The sequence below is a fragment of the Macaca mulatta genome, chromosome 16 (genome assembly GCF_049350105.2).
Source record: "Macaca mulatta isolate MMU2019108-1 chromosome 16, T2T-MMU8v2.0, whole genome shotgun sequence".
NCBI classification, from domain to species: domain Eukaryota; kingdom Metazoa; phylum Chordata; class Mammalia; order Primates; family Cercopithecidae; genus Macaca; species Macaca mulatta.
In genome coordinates, this window is record NC_133421.1 from 60,194,459 (window position 1) to 60,207,987 (window position 13,529).

At 41.1% G+C, this 13,529-nt stretch overlaps 1 protein-coding gene across 8 annotated transcripts in view; it reads right to left on the minus strand.

Annotated features, from left to right (window-relative positions):
* Window positions 1–13,529, minus strand: part of KAT7 (lysine acetyltransferase 7) — a 41,874-nt gene that overhangs the window by 17,123 nt on the left and 11,222 nt on the right. For 4 of the 8 annotated variants that reach the window (XM_077971233.1, XM_028836383.2, XM_077971230.1 and 1 more), the window contains 3 exons: window positions 8,194–8,276; window positions 4,117–4,206; window positions 1,686–1,784 (listed from right to left, as the gene is read on the minus strand). In XM_077971233.1, coding sequence (XP_077827359.1) covers window positions 1,686–1,784; window positions 4,117–4,206; window positions 8,194–8,276 — 272 coding nt within the window. The remainder of the gene's footprint in view (window positions 1–1,685; window positions 1,785–4,116; window positions 4,207–8,193; window positions 8,277–13,529) is intronic. The other 4 variants (XM_077971234.1, XM_077971231.1, XM_077971232.1 and 1 more) reach the window with 1 other exon arrangement.

Here is a 13,529-nt window from a genome sequence, read left to right on the forward strand (position 1 = left end):
TTATAAGTGGGAGCTAACCACTGGGTACAGAGGGACACAAAGAAGGGAACAATAAACACCGAGGATTCCAAAAGTGGGGAGGCAGGCAAAGGTCGAAAAACTACCTATCAGGGGCTATGTTCACTACTTGGGTGACAGGATAAGATGAATAGAAGCCTAAATCTTAGCATCACACAACACATGTATGTAACAAACCTGTACATGTACCCCCTTATCTAAAATTTAAAATAAATAAATACTAAAAAAAAAAAAAAAAAAAAAAAGGCTGGGCGCAGTGGCTCACACCTGTAATCCCAGCACTTTGGGAGGCCGAGGTGGGTGGATCACGAGGTCAGGAGTTCAAGACCAGTCTGGCCAACATGGTGAAACCCCATGTCTACTAAAAATACAAAACTTAGCCACAAGTGGTGGTGGGTGCCTGTAGTCCCAGCTACTCGGGAGGCTGAGGCAGAGAATTGCTTGAACCCGGGAGGCGGAGGCTGCAGTGAGCCAAGACTGCACCACTGCACTCCAGCCTGGGTGACAGAGCAAGACTCTATCTCAAAAAAAAAAGAAAAAAAAGAAAAAGAAAAATGTTAAGCAGTGGTTTGTATCTTGAAGGACAATTTTTTTTTATTGGAATGTTTCTTCTCTATATTTTTGGTATTTTCAGTAGTAAGCATGTATTAATACATGTATAATAAAATATTTTCCTAAAAAAAGATGTTTAAGGCCAGGCATGGTGACTCACACCTGTAATCCCAACACTCTGGGAGGCTGAGGCAGGCAGATTACCTGAGGTCAGGAGCTCGAAACCAGTCTGGCCAACAAGGTGAAACCCTGTCTCTACTAAAGATACAAAAATTAGCCAGGCGTGGTGGCACATGCCTGTAATCCCAGCTACTCGGGAGGCTGAGGCAGGAGAATTGTTTGAGCCCAGGAGGCAGAGGTGGCAGTGAGCTGAGATCATGCCACTGCACTCCAGCCTGGCTGACAAAGAGTGAGACTCAGTCTCAAAAAAAAAAAAAAAAAAAAAAAAAAAGATGTTTAAGTGAAAAGACAGAATTCAAAGTGCTACATACAGTAAGAAGGCAATTACATAAATAAGGGATTGTGAAAAAGCTAGGATATATCCAAAAACACTAACTGTGGCTATTTTTAGGTGGTAGGATTTGTTTTCTTCCATATACTTTGCTTAATCACTCCAAATTATCTTACAAATGTAAGATAATTACTTCTAAAATTAGAAAAAAATATTAAAATACTACAAGAATATCTATTATAGAATATTCACCCGATTAATACCTTTTAATCATGGAGGAAATCTATTTTTCCATTAAAATAAGCAGCCTACTATTAAGGTTGACTACTTTTCTTCATACATAAGTTTCTAGTGCCATGGCACGTGTTCTAGTGGGTAAATTTAACCCTTTAAGATGAAAGTAAAATTTATGAACAACCAGAGGTTCAAATTTTTTTAAATCTAAATTCTAATGGTATTTCATTTTCCCAAGACCTCCTGTTTCCACTCTCAACAACTCAGTTTTAGGGGATGAAATAAACTCTAAGTGCCATAGAAGAGTCACTTAGTATTCACATGTAGAGCATACTAAATGGCAAATCTGAAAGGCACAAGCTCAGAAAGCAAAAGGAATCAAATGTGATAGCAGGAGTTCATGCTCATTAAATATTTAACTTTTCCTCACCATGTATTTCTCTTTCTGTTCTTTGCTCAGTCCAGAATTTCTTTTCTTCCTGAGTTCAGCCACTTTTTCCTTGTATCGAAGCTGCCTCTCCGTTGGTGCCTAAAAGGAAAAAGGAGAAAACTGAGAGAAAACTGCTTATAAAAGCTAAGCTTCAAAATGAAAGTGCCAAGGTCCAGAACGGTGGCTCACGCCTGTAATCTCAACACTGTGGGAGGCCAAGGCGGGCCAACCAGGTGGCTCACGCCTGTAATCTCAACACTTTGGGAGGCCAAGGCGGGCCAACCACCTGAGAGCAGGAGTTCAAGACCAGCCTGGCCAACATGGTGAATCCTCGTCTCTACTAAAAATACAAAAATTAGCCAGGCGTGGTGGTGTGCTCCTGTAATCCCAGCTACTCGGGAGGCTGAGGGCGGGAGAATCACCTGAACCTGGGAGGCAGAGGTTGCAGTGAGCCAATCACGCCACTGCATTCCAGCCTGGGAGACAGAGCGAGACTCTTCAAAAACAAAAAAAAAAAGAAGGTACCAAAACATTTTTTTAAATGTAAAGAGAAAAAAACCCCAGAAATGTTCTAGCCACACTGCAAATCATATGGCAATTTTATTTTATTCATTTGTATTATTTTTGAGGCAGGGTCTTGCTCTGTCGCCTAGGCTGAAATGCAGCGGCACAATCATGGCTCACTGCAACCTCTACCTCCTGAGCTCAAGCCATCCTCCTGTCTCAGCCTTCCAAGTAACTGGGACTACAGGTGTATACCACCATGCCCAGCTAATTTTTTCATGAATATGGCAATTTAAAAATTCCAAATCAGGTTATCACCACCCCACCACCTTTACTGTCAGTTAAATACAGGTTCAGGAATACAAACTTATTTTACTATTAACATAAACTAAGGATGGACGTCTCCACCAAAGCAACAAGAACTGTTTTCCAATTAATGCTTATTGATCTCATCAACAGTGATACAAAAATTCATTTATATACATTCATTTAAATAGAAAAACTGAGTAAGAATAAAACTCAAGGCTGGGCACAGTGGCTCACGCCTATAAACCCAGCACTTTGGGAGGCCAAGGTGGGTGGATTACTGGAGTTCAGGAGTTTAAGACCAGCCTGGCCAACATGGTGAAACCCCGTCTCTACTAAAAATACAAAATTAGCTGGGCGTGGTGGCGTGCCCCTGTAATCCTGGCTACTTGGGAGACTGAGGCAAGAGAATCTCTCGAACCCGGGAGACGGAGGTTGCAGTGAGCTGAGATTGCGCCATTGCACTCCAGCCTGGACAAAAAGAGTGAAAACTCTGTTTAAAAAATAAATAAATTAATAAAATAAAATAAAATAACACCCAAGATAGACAATGAAGAAAAGTGTAGTTACCACTTATGGAGTGCTTTTTACCTGCCAAGCACTGAGTAGAGGTGCTTTACATACATAATTTAGCTGACTCCCCTGCCAGGAAGGCATTATTCACCTCTTCTTATTAACAAAGAAATAGGTTAGCTGACCTGCCCAGGACAACATAGCTAGAGTTAATCAGTATTCAAATTCACATCTGTTTGGCTCCAAAGCCAAACTTCTTCCTTATCACCATACATCTCTGCTATCCACCTAATCTAACTGCAAAAACAGACACCTAAATGATGAACAAAATACAGTATGTCACAAAGACACAAAGGCATATTTTGAGAGCGCTACAATGGTAATACATGAGGAAGAAATTCATTAACGGTGGGAGAGAATTTGGGAAAAATTCCTGCAACAGCTGAGAACTGCACAGGCCTTGAAGGAAAATACAATCTCTTCTCGGTACAGGTATAGTGTTCCAGGCAGGAAAACAGCAAGAGTGAAGACCAAAGGCATTTAGGGAAGAACAAGGAATTAAGTGCAACCAATGTGGCAGGAATGTTCAGAGAGGCAGGAGGAGGATTAGGACCAAGCCAGGATGCTCCCTACAAACCAAGGGAAGAGACAAGTACAAGAAAAATAACACAGTCAGCGAGTGTCAAATGCTGGGGAAAAGTCACTGGTGGCCTTGGAAAGGTGCTAGCAGAGTGGAGAGGTTTGAAAGCAAGCTACAATAGTCTTAAAGGATGCCAAGTGAGGAAATGAAGCAGCAAGTGTAATCTTTCGAATAATCAGAATTTTCTTCTTCTTCTTCTTCTTCTACTACTACTACTACTACTACTACTACTACTACTAGTACTACTACTAGTACTACTACTAGTACTACAGATAGCATGATTCCTTCATAAGGTAGAAGTGTTTGTTTTATGAAAATTTACTGTTTGAAAAAGAAACGTGATTCTAAGTACATCTGGAAGACATATCACAGGAAATGAGGCATAGACATGCCTGAAGACAATTATAGAGGAGATCCAAGAAATGGACCTCAAACTATGAGTGGCCAGCGCTTTAACAAGGCCCATACCTGGTGCCTGGTTGCATGCCTGTTGTTGTCATCTTGCCTGTGAGACAGCATCCTTTCTTCTATCTGCTTATCCCGGCTCTGTGCTCTCACCTGCAACCATCAACAACGTCAATAAATCCACCTGCTTCTAAAACTACGTTTACTTAAAGCATAAGAATACAATGATAATGCCTTGGATTTATGTTGTACTTTACTTTCAAAGCGTCTTCACACTTATTATCACAATCTCTACAAGAAAGAGATAAGGCAAGCTTCACATTCTGCCTTCTCAGCCAGTAACAGAATCAGAGAAGTTGAAATGATAACAGCTAAATGATGGGATCACTAAGGTTTTAATCATGTCTGATGACTCTGAGCCTGGACTCTTCCCAAAGTACAACAAATAAAAAAAAAGCAAGAGGAAGTGCAAGAATAGAGTATGGAAGTACAAAGGAAACATTAGAAAACCTGGGTTTGGGCTGGGCGTGGTGCCTCACGCCTGTAATCCCAGCACTTTGGGAGGCTGAGGCGGGCAGATGAGCTAAGGTCAGGAGTTCGAGACCAGCCTGGCCAACATGGTGAAACCCTGTCTCTACTAAAAATACAAAAAATTAGCAGGGTATGGTGGCAGGCACCTGTGATCTCAGCTACTTGGGAAGCTGAGGCAGGAGAATCACTTGAACCTGGGAGGCGGAGGTTGCAGTGAGCCAAGATTGCACCACTGCACTCCAGCCTGGACAACAAAGCGAGACTCCGTCTCAAAAAAAAAAAAAAAAGAAAAAAGAAAACCTGGGTTTGGCCACACGCAGTGCCTCACATCTGTAATCCCAGCACTTTGGGAAGCCAAGATGGGCAGATCACTTGAGGCCAGGAGTTCAAGACCAGCCTGGGCAACATGGTGAAACCCCGTCTGTACTAAAAATACAAAAATTAGCCAGGCGTGGTGGCACACACCTGTAATCCCAGCTACTTAAGAAGCTGAGGCATGAGAATTGCTTGAATCCAGGAGACTGAGGTTGCAGTGAGCCGAGATTGCACCAATGCACTCCAGCCTGGGTGACAGAGCGAGACTCTGTCTCGAAAAAAAAAAAAAGAAAACCTGGGTTCAAGTCTCCAGGGAAACTTAACTCTGTAGTTACATGACCTCAGACAAATGACATCAGCTCTCAATAGTTTCTGTTTCATAATCTGGGAATTGGGAACTCATATCCAACTGCTTATTCCACTTCACCACTAAAACTCAGAATGGTCAAAACAGAACGCCGGGCATTTCTCCACAAATCTGCTCTACCTCAAATCTTCCCAGTATTAATAAACGGCAATACTGTCTAAATAGCTGATCTGGTCAACAACTTGAATGTTATCCTAGATTCTTCTCTTTTCTCACACCTCACATCAAATCAATCAGCAAGCCTAACAGGTTGCTCCCCTCTACAATGTATCCTGAATCCAACCTAGTCTTAGAATTGCTGCCGATACAAAGCTAGTCCAGTCCACCAATTACTGCCTGAACTTCCATGCAGTCCTCCAAGCACCTTATACCCTGCATCAACTCTTGCCCCCACACTCCATTCTCCACGTTAGCAAGCCTTCAGTTTTAAAAAGTGTGCATGAAATCCTATCATGCCTTTGTTAAAGCCCCCCAAATGTTTCTCATTCTATTAGAACAAAAGTATACTCCTGTGCCAAAGTCCACAAGGTCCTTTATGATCTAGATCCAGCCATACATAACCTACTTTCATTCAGCCTCTCAAACCCATCAGTTTAGCCATGCCTCATGGCCTCTGCACTTGCTGTTCCTTCTACTTAGGTATCTTTTCTCCTAGATCTTTACACAACTGCTTCTTTGCCATCATCCATGTCCCAGATCAAACGCCAACTCCTCAGGAAGGTCTTCCTGGACCATCCTGGGAAAAGCAGGGCTATCCCTACCCTCACCCCCAAAACAGACTCTATCATTTGTCTTTTTTCCTCACAATATTTATCATTGCACAAAATTATTTACTTATTAATTTGAATGTTTATGTTGCCTCCTCCTATGAGAACATTGAGAACATGAGCTCCTTTTTTTTTTTTTTTTTTTTTTTTTTGAGACGGAGTCTCGCTCTGTCGCCCAGCCCAGGCTGGAGTGCAGTGGCGCGATCTCGGCTCACTGCAAGCTCCGCCTCCCGGGTTCACGCCATTCTCCTGCCTCAGCCTCCCGAGTAGCTGGGACTACAGGCGCCCACAACCGCGCCCGGCTAATTTTTTTATATTTTTAGTAGAGACGGGGTTTCACCGTGGTCTCGATCTCCTGACCTTGTGATCCGCCCGCCTCGGCCTCCCAAAGTGCTGGGATTACAGGCGTGAGCCACCGCGCCCGGCCTCATGAGCTCCTTAAATGCAGTCTTTTATTCACTGAATCTTCAGATACCTGTATTTGGTACATGCAGCTACAGAAATATATGACTGAATACAAATGTAACATCACTGATCGCAAGGGTGTCCTGGGAAACTCAAGAGCAATCACGTATATGAAGGTTCTTCAAAAACACTAGAGCTGTTAATAAATGTGGGGAATTTGTCTAATCTTTCCACTTACAGTTCTAAATGTAATAAAAATATATCATCTCAGAAATTCTCCTGATCCTCCATGCACACGTTCCAGTAGTAAAGATGGATTATGCTGAGCCTAATGCCTCTTGCAAAGAAGAGGAAACAAAGAGGATAAATTCAGGATAGAAATGTTTTCCTTTTATCAGAATTTTCTTCTCCAAACTCAAATTTTTCTTTTTCTAAAATAAACTGCTTAACTTAACACAGTCATATTGTTATAAACTAACAATTTCAAAAGCAAAAGACATGTCAGAAGATTTTTATGTAAAACCATCCATAGTATCAGATCATTACATTTAGAGACAAGTGGTAGAGAACAACTCTCAACAAGCAGGGATCGCAGTTATTTTCTGAGAAAGAAGTACCTAAAGACTTGCCTGCTTCTGACACAGATGGGGGCACAGCTTTTTCTGTTTTGATTTAGTCCCAGGCTAATGGGAAGACAATGGGAAGATCTACAACTTACTTTTACACAGAGCAGAAGGAACTGCCGCTTATAAAAAGATTTGGAATGAAGAAAAATAAGAGTAGGGTCATTGACCTTAAAATCCATATAAACATGGAAATTACACTACTTTGCTGAAAGACTAACCACATAAAAGAAACTTTCACCCCTGCAGTCTACCTGTAAATAAGAGAACAAATTCCTGAATCAAGGAAAATCAATGTTAGCTAGGGAATCTAATTTTCCTCACAATGAAATTGGCTCAGACAGGAATAAACCTGTGACCCTGGCATCATTAGCAAAGTAACGACAAAAACAACAATAATACTTTGGTCTAACCAGCTTAGATAACCTATCCAATACTACTCAAGCAACCCATTTAATTAATAACATTTTCCACTCTTGCTTCCCCATAATTAGATCCTTGGTTCCATCCTTGGGAAGAGCAACCCACACAGGAACATACAAATAGGATCTGAGCTTCTACTCCTAAATACGTTATCTCAAAATCCCAAAGGTTATTTAGGAGCTATGTTTCAAGAATTTAAAAGAAGAATTAGCCAAGAGTAGGTGTGACTGAGAGTAACAAAAAGTATTTCACAGAAAAGGACAGAAAAAGGAACAAGAATTATGAAAAGATTTTAAAAGCAAAATGACTTCATAGATTTATAAGAAGAGAACTGAATGCATAAATATTAAGATCACATATTTTATGCAAATAAAATATGCAAATTATTCCTTAGTGGAATAAGTCCCTAGCAGTCTTCGAAGCCAATTTTCAATAGAAAATATCAATGCACTAGCGGCTGATGTTCCAAATGTTTCATAATCTCCTTGTTAATTTCTTTCAAATCATTCATAACATATTACAATTCTTTTGTCTGTTTAACTAGTTTTTTCTAAAAAAGCACATTGGTTTTTATGTTTCCTCCATTACAACGTTAAGAACAAGGACCCTGCCCATCTTATTGGCCACTGTATCCCCAGTGTTTAGTAAAGTGTCTGGCAAACGGTAAGCACTCAAAAAGCGTATGTTGAAAAAACGAGAACACAATTACCTTGCATTCGTCAGCTGAGAGGTTATGATAGAGTGGGCATCCTGAGATGGAGAAATGTCTCTCATGTTTTCCTGTAAGGTGTCCTGTTAAAGGAGGGAAAACTCAATCTCAAGAAAGAAGACAAGCTTAGAAAGTAGTATGTTTCTCCACAACAAACCTGTTTTTTCGCTACATGATTTTTATCAAATATATGTCTGATCAGACTGAATCCACCAAAGGTAAGGCTGGTAGGGCTATAACTTGCACTCATTCTTTTCTTCCACAGGATGGATCTGGCTATCTTTGAACATGCTTATGTATGATCAATATAAACCATAGTTCTTTCTGCTCTTAGACTCCTCAAATCTCAAAATGTCATGAAGTCAACATTTGTGATAAAGCACAAGACAATGAAGAGGAACACTTTCTTTTGGTGGAATGTAACTCTCCTACGCTAAATTAATCAGGTCATATGTATAATAAGTGTACTTTTCTTTCTACTGTGCAATGCTATCCAACCTGAATTTAGCCCCTTTCAATACTCAAAATAAATTTATGAAAAATGGAGAAAGAAATGGCCTTTTCTATCATATAAGTAAACATATTTACATAACTTTAAACCAGATTAAATACTTATTTTTTGGAGGGAGAACAGAGTTTTGCTTAAAGATTTAGGATTCTTCTATAATCATATATTTTTACTTTTTAAAAAATTTTTATGTCACCTAGGCTGGAATGCAGTGGTGCAACCATGGCTCAAAGCAACCTTGAACTCCTAGGCTCAAGTGATCCTCCCACTTCAGCCTCCCAAGTAGCCAGGACTACAGGCTCACATCACACTGGGCCTATTTTAAAATTTTTTGTAGAAACGGGTCTCACTGTGTGGCCCAGGCTGGTCCTGAACTCCTGGACTCAAACAATCTTCCTGCCTCCACCTCCCAAAGTGCTAGGATTACAGGCATGAGCCACCACGCCCGAAACAGGCAGTAACACAAGGCCTTCTGAAGACGGAAAAACATAAGGAATAACAATACACGAAAGCTTGTTTTATTTAAATGGGTTTCTCTTCATTCATCTATTTTTCATGTGGTTTTTTTGAAAACAGACAGGGAATTGAACATTATTTCCTTTTTATATATTTCTCTTCAACCAAAAGGTTTATAAAACACCTAAGACTGAAAGGGCTCAGAGGACAATTCTAATGGGATAAAAAGTTAGCTAAGCTGAATAGCGAGTCTACAAAAATCTTCATCTTTCATTACAAATATATATATATTTAATTTGGGGTAAAGAAGACAGTGGGAGTTTAAAGCTTACACAACATAATTTATAGAATAAACTTTAAAAGGAAAAAACAGTCCAAGTACTGGGGATTGGGTGATTTTAGAACATTCAGGCCACCGTTTCTCTGGGACTGTATTATTAAAAATGCAATTTTAGGGCCAGGCACGGTGGCTCACGCCTGTAATCCCAACACTCTGGGAGGCCGAGGCAGGTAGATCACCTGAGGTCAGCCTGGCCAACATGGTGAAACTTCATCTCTACTTAAAAATATATAAAAATTAGACCGGCATGGTGATGCATGCCTGTAACCCCAGCTACTTGGGAGGCTGAGGCAGGAGAATCACTTGAACCCAGGAGGCAGAGGCTGAGTGAGCCAAGATTGCGCCGCTGCACTCCAGCCTAGGCAACAGAGCAAGACTCCATCTCAAAAAAGAAAAAAAAATGCAATTTTAGAGATCTGCAAAATTATCTCGGACAGAAAAACCATCCTCACTGATCAAATACCATATATACAACATAGTGTCAACTGGGCACAGTGGCTCACACCTATAATCCCAGCATTTTGGGAAGCCAACGCAGGAGGACTACGTGAATCCAAAAGCTCAAAGCCAGCCTGGGCAACATAGTGAGACTCCACCTCTACAAAAATAAAAATAATTAGCCAGGCATGGTGGTCCATGCCTGTAGTCCTGGCTGCTCAGAAGGCTGAGGTGGCAGGATGACTTAAGCCCAGGAATTCAAGGCTGCAGTGAGCCATGGTCACGCCACCACTCTCCAGCCTAGGTGATAGAGAGACCGTCTCAAAAAATATATATATGTATATAAAGGAGTGTCATTACAATTGCAAGACTTGCTTTTCAGATACTATGTATCCATACTTCTTTTTTTTTTTGAGATGGAGTTTCACTCTTGTTGCCCAGGCTGGAATGCAATCGGGCGTTCTTGGCTCACTGCAACTTCCACCTCTCAGGTTCAAGCGATTCTCCTGCCTCAGCCTCCTGAGTAGCTGCGATTACAAGCGCCGCCACCACGCCCGGCTAATTTTGTATTTTTAATAGAGACGGGGTTTCACCATGTTGACCAGACTGGTCTCGAATTCCCGACCTCAGGTGATCCACCCATCTTGGCCTCCCAAAGTGCTGGGATTACAGGCGTGAGCCACCGTGCCTGGGCATATCCACACTTCTTAGTAACTTATTCAGGTCATGTTTTCTTTTACATGTTAATGAAAACCAATCTACCATGTACGTTAAAAAAGGAACAGCTTATCTATTGACCTAAAAATTCCACTGCTATGAATTTATCCTACAGATTTGCTAGAAAGACACCAAAATATGTACATACAAGGCTACCCATTACAGTATTGTTCAAAAAAGCTAAAAATGAGAAACAATCTAAATGTCAATGAGACAATTTAAATATTTATGAACTATCAACACAATGAAATTCTCCGCATCTTTTAAAAAGACAGACCTCTAAATACTAATAACGTAAAATATCCAAGATGTACAACCAACGAATGTATCCTATTTTCCCTTTTATGAATAATCACAAAAAGGAAATACATGTACATATATGTGTGCTTATATATGTAGAAAAACTTCTTGGAAGCATTCCTAGAAAACTGCAAACAGAAGTTTTGTATCTGTGGCACGGTTCTGGGGGTATGAGTGAAGGGAAATTTTTACTTAATGCACTTCAAACTTTCTTATAGAGCTTTAATTTTTCACAAGTACATAAAATTCTTAAGGAATAGACTAGGGTCAAGAATATTTTGGGGCCTGGTGCAGTGGCTCACACCTGTAATCCCAACACTTTGGGAGGCTGAAGTGGGAGGATCACTTGAGCCCAGGAGTTCAGGACCAGCCTGGGCAACGTGGTGAAACCCTGTCTCTATAAAAAATACAAAAATTAGTTGGGCATGGTGGCATGTGCCTGTAGTCCCAGTTACTTGGGAGACAATTCAATGAAGCCTGGGAGGCGGAGGCTGAGCTGAGATCGCACCACTGCACTCCAGCCTAGGTGACAGAGTAACACTCTGCCTCAAAAAAAAGGATACTTTGGAAGCTCAGGTTCATATTTTTCAAAGTTCCAATACATGAAAACCAAAGTCAAAGTAAACTTTTTCACTTGAGACCAAGAGTTTGAGACCAGCCTAGTCAACACGGCAAAATCCCGTCTCTACTAAAAAATACAAAAAATTAGCCAGGCATGGTGGCACATGCCTGTGAACCCCAGCTACTCAGGCAGCTGAGGCACGAGAATCGCTTGAGCCCAGGAGGCGGAGGTTGCAGTGAGTGATCACGCCACTGCACTCCAGCCTGGGTTATAGAATGAGACTCTGTCTCCAAAATAAACAAACAAATAAACAAATAAATACAAATAAACTTTCCTCTAATGCAACATCTTTTTTATTTACCCTATGGTCTACCCCATTAAGAGGTTAACTCCTGGGCATAAATAACACAATCAGGCCCCATTCTCGCCTACCTCCTCCTCTCCATTCTAGTCACTCTGCCCCAAGTATATTGGCCTCTAAGTGTTCCTCAAACTGGTTAATTATTCTCTTGCCCAGAGCACTTGCTGTTCTCCCTACCCATCATGCTTATTGTAAAATATTCAAACAGCAAGTCTCTGCTCAAATGTGACCATATCAGAGTAGCTTTTCCTAACCAACTACATATATACATGTCACATATACATATACATATGTATGCATACATGTATGTATGCACACAATATCCTACCCTCAGTACTCCCAGTTTTATTTTCCTTCACAGTATTTACCTCCAGTTGATATATTATACATCTATCTATTTGCCTTCCTCAGCTAGACTATAAGCTCCATGAGAGCAGAGACTTTGACTTGTTCATAGCTACATCCTCATAACTTAAAACAGTGTCTGGCACATGACCAATATTCAGTAAATATTTACTGCATGAATGACCAAATATAGTACATAAAAGAAACAATTTAGCAACGAATGGTTAGTAACAAGCAGAAGCAAAAGAAAATTCCTTTTCTTGCTGCATGGCAAGTAGATCCCCTTCAACTCTTAAAGCACATTAGCCATCATCTCTTATACTAGTATAATATGTTGTCTTTCTTAGTTTTTCATTATTTATTCCAAGGAAATCAATGCAGGCCTGAAACAATTATCCTCTTTGAGTGACAACTGGTATGGAGTTCAAGAGAACTTTGCTGTATTTATTCATTTTGATGGTTTGAAATTATCTGAGAAACTGCTATAAGACCAGGAAATGATCCAAATTAATTAAACACTACAGAAAACCACTGGGCATGGTGGCTCACGCTTGTAGACCCAGCTACTCAGCATGAGTGGAGAGGATTGCTTGAGCCCAGGAGTTGGAAGACCAACCTGAACAACACAGAAAAAACCTCATCTCTAAAAAATAAGACCAAAAAAAAAAAGCCAAGACACATGTCTGTAGTCCCAGCTACTTGGGAGGCTGAGATGGGAAGATTATTTAAGCCCAGGAGTTGAGGCTGCAGTGAGCTATGGTTATGCCACTGCGCTCCTGCCTGGGGAACAAAGTGAAACCCCTGTCTCTCTATAAAAATGAACAAAAGGCCGGGCGTGGTGGCTCATGCTGTAATCCCAGCACTTTGGGAGGCAGAGGCATGCAGATCATGAGGTCAGGAGTTTGAGACCAGCCTGACCAACATGGCGAAACTCCGTCTCTACTAAAAATACAAAAATCAGGCCTGGTGGTGGGCGCCTGTAATCCCAACTACTTGGGAGGCTAAGGCAGAAGAATCGCTTGAACCCGGGACGTGGAGGTTGCAGTGAGCCAAGATGGCGCTACTGCACTCCAGCCTACTGCATCCAGCCTGGGCGACAGAGCGAGACTCCGTCTCAAAAACAAACAAACAAAAACAAACAACAACAACAAAAAAACCACTACAGAAAGTGTATTGTTGGCCTGCCAAGCAGTAACTTACTCTGTTCTACCGTTTTTCAAACTTGATAGCCACATGCAAAGTGTGAATTTGAGAAGTAGACCCAGTAGTGAAAGACCCCTTATCTCCCAATCAGCTTCTTCCAACTCTA